The sequence below is a fragment of the Fulmarus glacialis genome, unplaced genomic scaffold (assembly GCF_000690835.1).
Source record: "Fulmarus glacialis isolate BGI_N327 unplaced genomic scaffold, ASM69083v1 scaffold33745, whole genome shotgun sequence".
In the NCBI taxonomy this organism is placed as follows: domain Eukaryota; kingdom Metazoa; phylum Chordata; class Aves; order Procellariiformes; family Procellariidae; genus Fulmarus; species Fulmarus glacialis.
This window is the reverse complement of record NW_009212893.1, coordinates 1-1606: the sequence shown is the minus strand read 5'-3', so window position 1 is coordinate 1606 and position 1606 is coordinate 1. Positions and strand designations below refer to the sequence as shown.

Here is a 1606-nt window from a genome sequence, read left to right as displayed (position 1 = left end):
CTGTCCTGCTGCTCCGTGCAGTGTCAGCCAGCAGTGACCGGGGACCTCCCGGTTTGCACGGCGGGCTTCATTGAGCACGGAAAGGCAGGCGGCGGCAGAGGAAGGCTCAGAACCGAGCCCTGGGGCTGAAAATGCAGCACCTCGGGGGGTCTGAGGGGGATTTTCACCCCTGGTCACAGCATGGGAGTATGACCCGCATGGGGGATGCTGGCGGGGGTTGTTATACCAATGCTGCTGGTGACCAGCAGCCCAAAGCGAGTCCTTTCGTGCCTCTTGGAAGCAAGTTGGCGTGGTCTGCACACTACTGGATTATTCTGCAAGGCTGCCCAGCGTGGCTTAGTGCTCATCTCCCTCCTTCTGCTTCTTCCCCTCGTGATGGGGCTGGCCGTGGTCTCCGTGGTGGCGGTGAGCATGGGTGGCAGGTTCGTGGTCCCCACTCGGGTCTGTGGCTCTCTCGCTGCTGACTTCGTGGTGGTGGTGAGGATGGAGGGGGTTGTGCTGGTGGATGGGGGTCTCTGACTCCTTCCCCTCTTGGTTGGGAAGCGGGCTCAGGGTTACAGGGACCTCCATGGTACTGTTAGCCTGGGGAAAGTAACACAAGGGCTGGTGCAGTATATGAATGCACACATGGCCCTGCAGTGAGCGTGCGAGCATGCCTGTGAGCTGGAATGAAAGCAGGCCAGCATCTGTCATGCCGAAAGCTGCATGAGCAAAGGCTCTCCAGCCCCGACCCAGGGCACAGGGAGAACAGGAGAGACTGGAGCACATAGAGCACAAGCCTCTGTACCCACATCCCTTGGCTCAAGCTGTCTGTGGCCCAGAGCCAGGAAAGGCACTTTGTATTTAATATTTCTAGATGGATTTTTCTCCTAGGAAATGACTAATCGCCTGCCGAGCCTGGAGCTACGTCCTTTTCTTTGCTCTGAGCTTGTGACCTCTGGGTCCACTGCCTGCCCTTCTTACATCAGAACAGCCAGTGACCCTAGTTAGCTTTTCCAGACCTGGGCTATGACCCCTTTAGTTCGTTCCTTCTCAGCCTGAAAGCTCTGACCTATTTAACTGCCCTTATTCCAGTCCTTTCATCACCTTCCCTCCCAATCACGGACAATGTCAGCTGCCAACCCAGAGCCTGTCCCCGACATGAAGATAAGGTTGGTGTTTTCCTGATGTGCAATGCCAGAGGAGAGAAGGGAGCCTGGCTCCAGCGAGCATCCCTGCTCCTTACCTCCTGGGTGGTGTTGGGGTAGAGGGAGCAGTTGCCGCAGAAGTCCTTGCTGTGGGTGAAGCGGATGGCCGACTCCACGTAGGGGAAGTGGAGGAAGCTGTAGGGCAGCTGGATGTGGAACGCCAGGCGGCCACACCTGCGGGGAGAAGCCGTGGCCTGGCTCAAGGCGGGGGGTCTGGGGTCTCCCCGGCCCAGCCATGGGGGGAGCTTTGGGAAGCCCACCAAATGCTCTGTAACCCCCTAGGAAAGCCTCAGCCGAGATGGGGGATGCTCACCGGTCATAGACGAGGAAGTCATCTTTGTCCCCCCCCAGGACCTGCCAGACATCAGGCTCCTCCGGCTCCGGCTGGAAGACGGGGACGCCTGGTGGGGCCTGGCGCT

General features: G+C 59.1%; 1 protein-coding gene across 1 annotated transcript; it reads right to left on the bottom strand.

Annotated features, from left to right (window-relative positions):
* Nucleotides 1-336: 336 nt before the first annotated feature.
* On the bottom strand, nt 337-1603 carry LOC104076984 (selenoprotein Pb-like; the record flags this gene model as incomplete). The annotated part of the gene is made up of 3 exons (XM_009578030.1): nt 337-582; nt 1226-1361; nt 1501-1603. Coding segments are annotated over 3 exons (485 nt in total), but the record flags the coding sequence as incomplete, so codon positions are not given.
* Nucleotides 1604-1606: the final 3 nt, after the last annotated feature.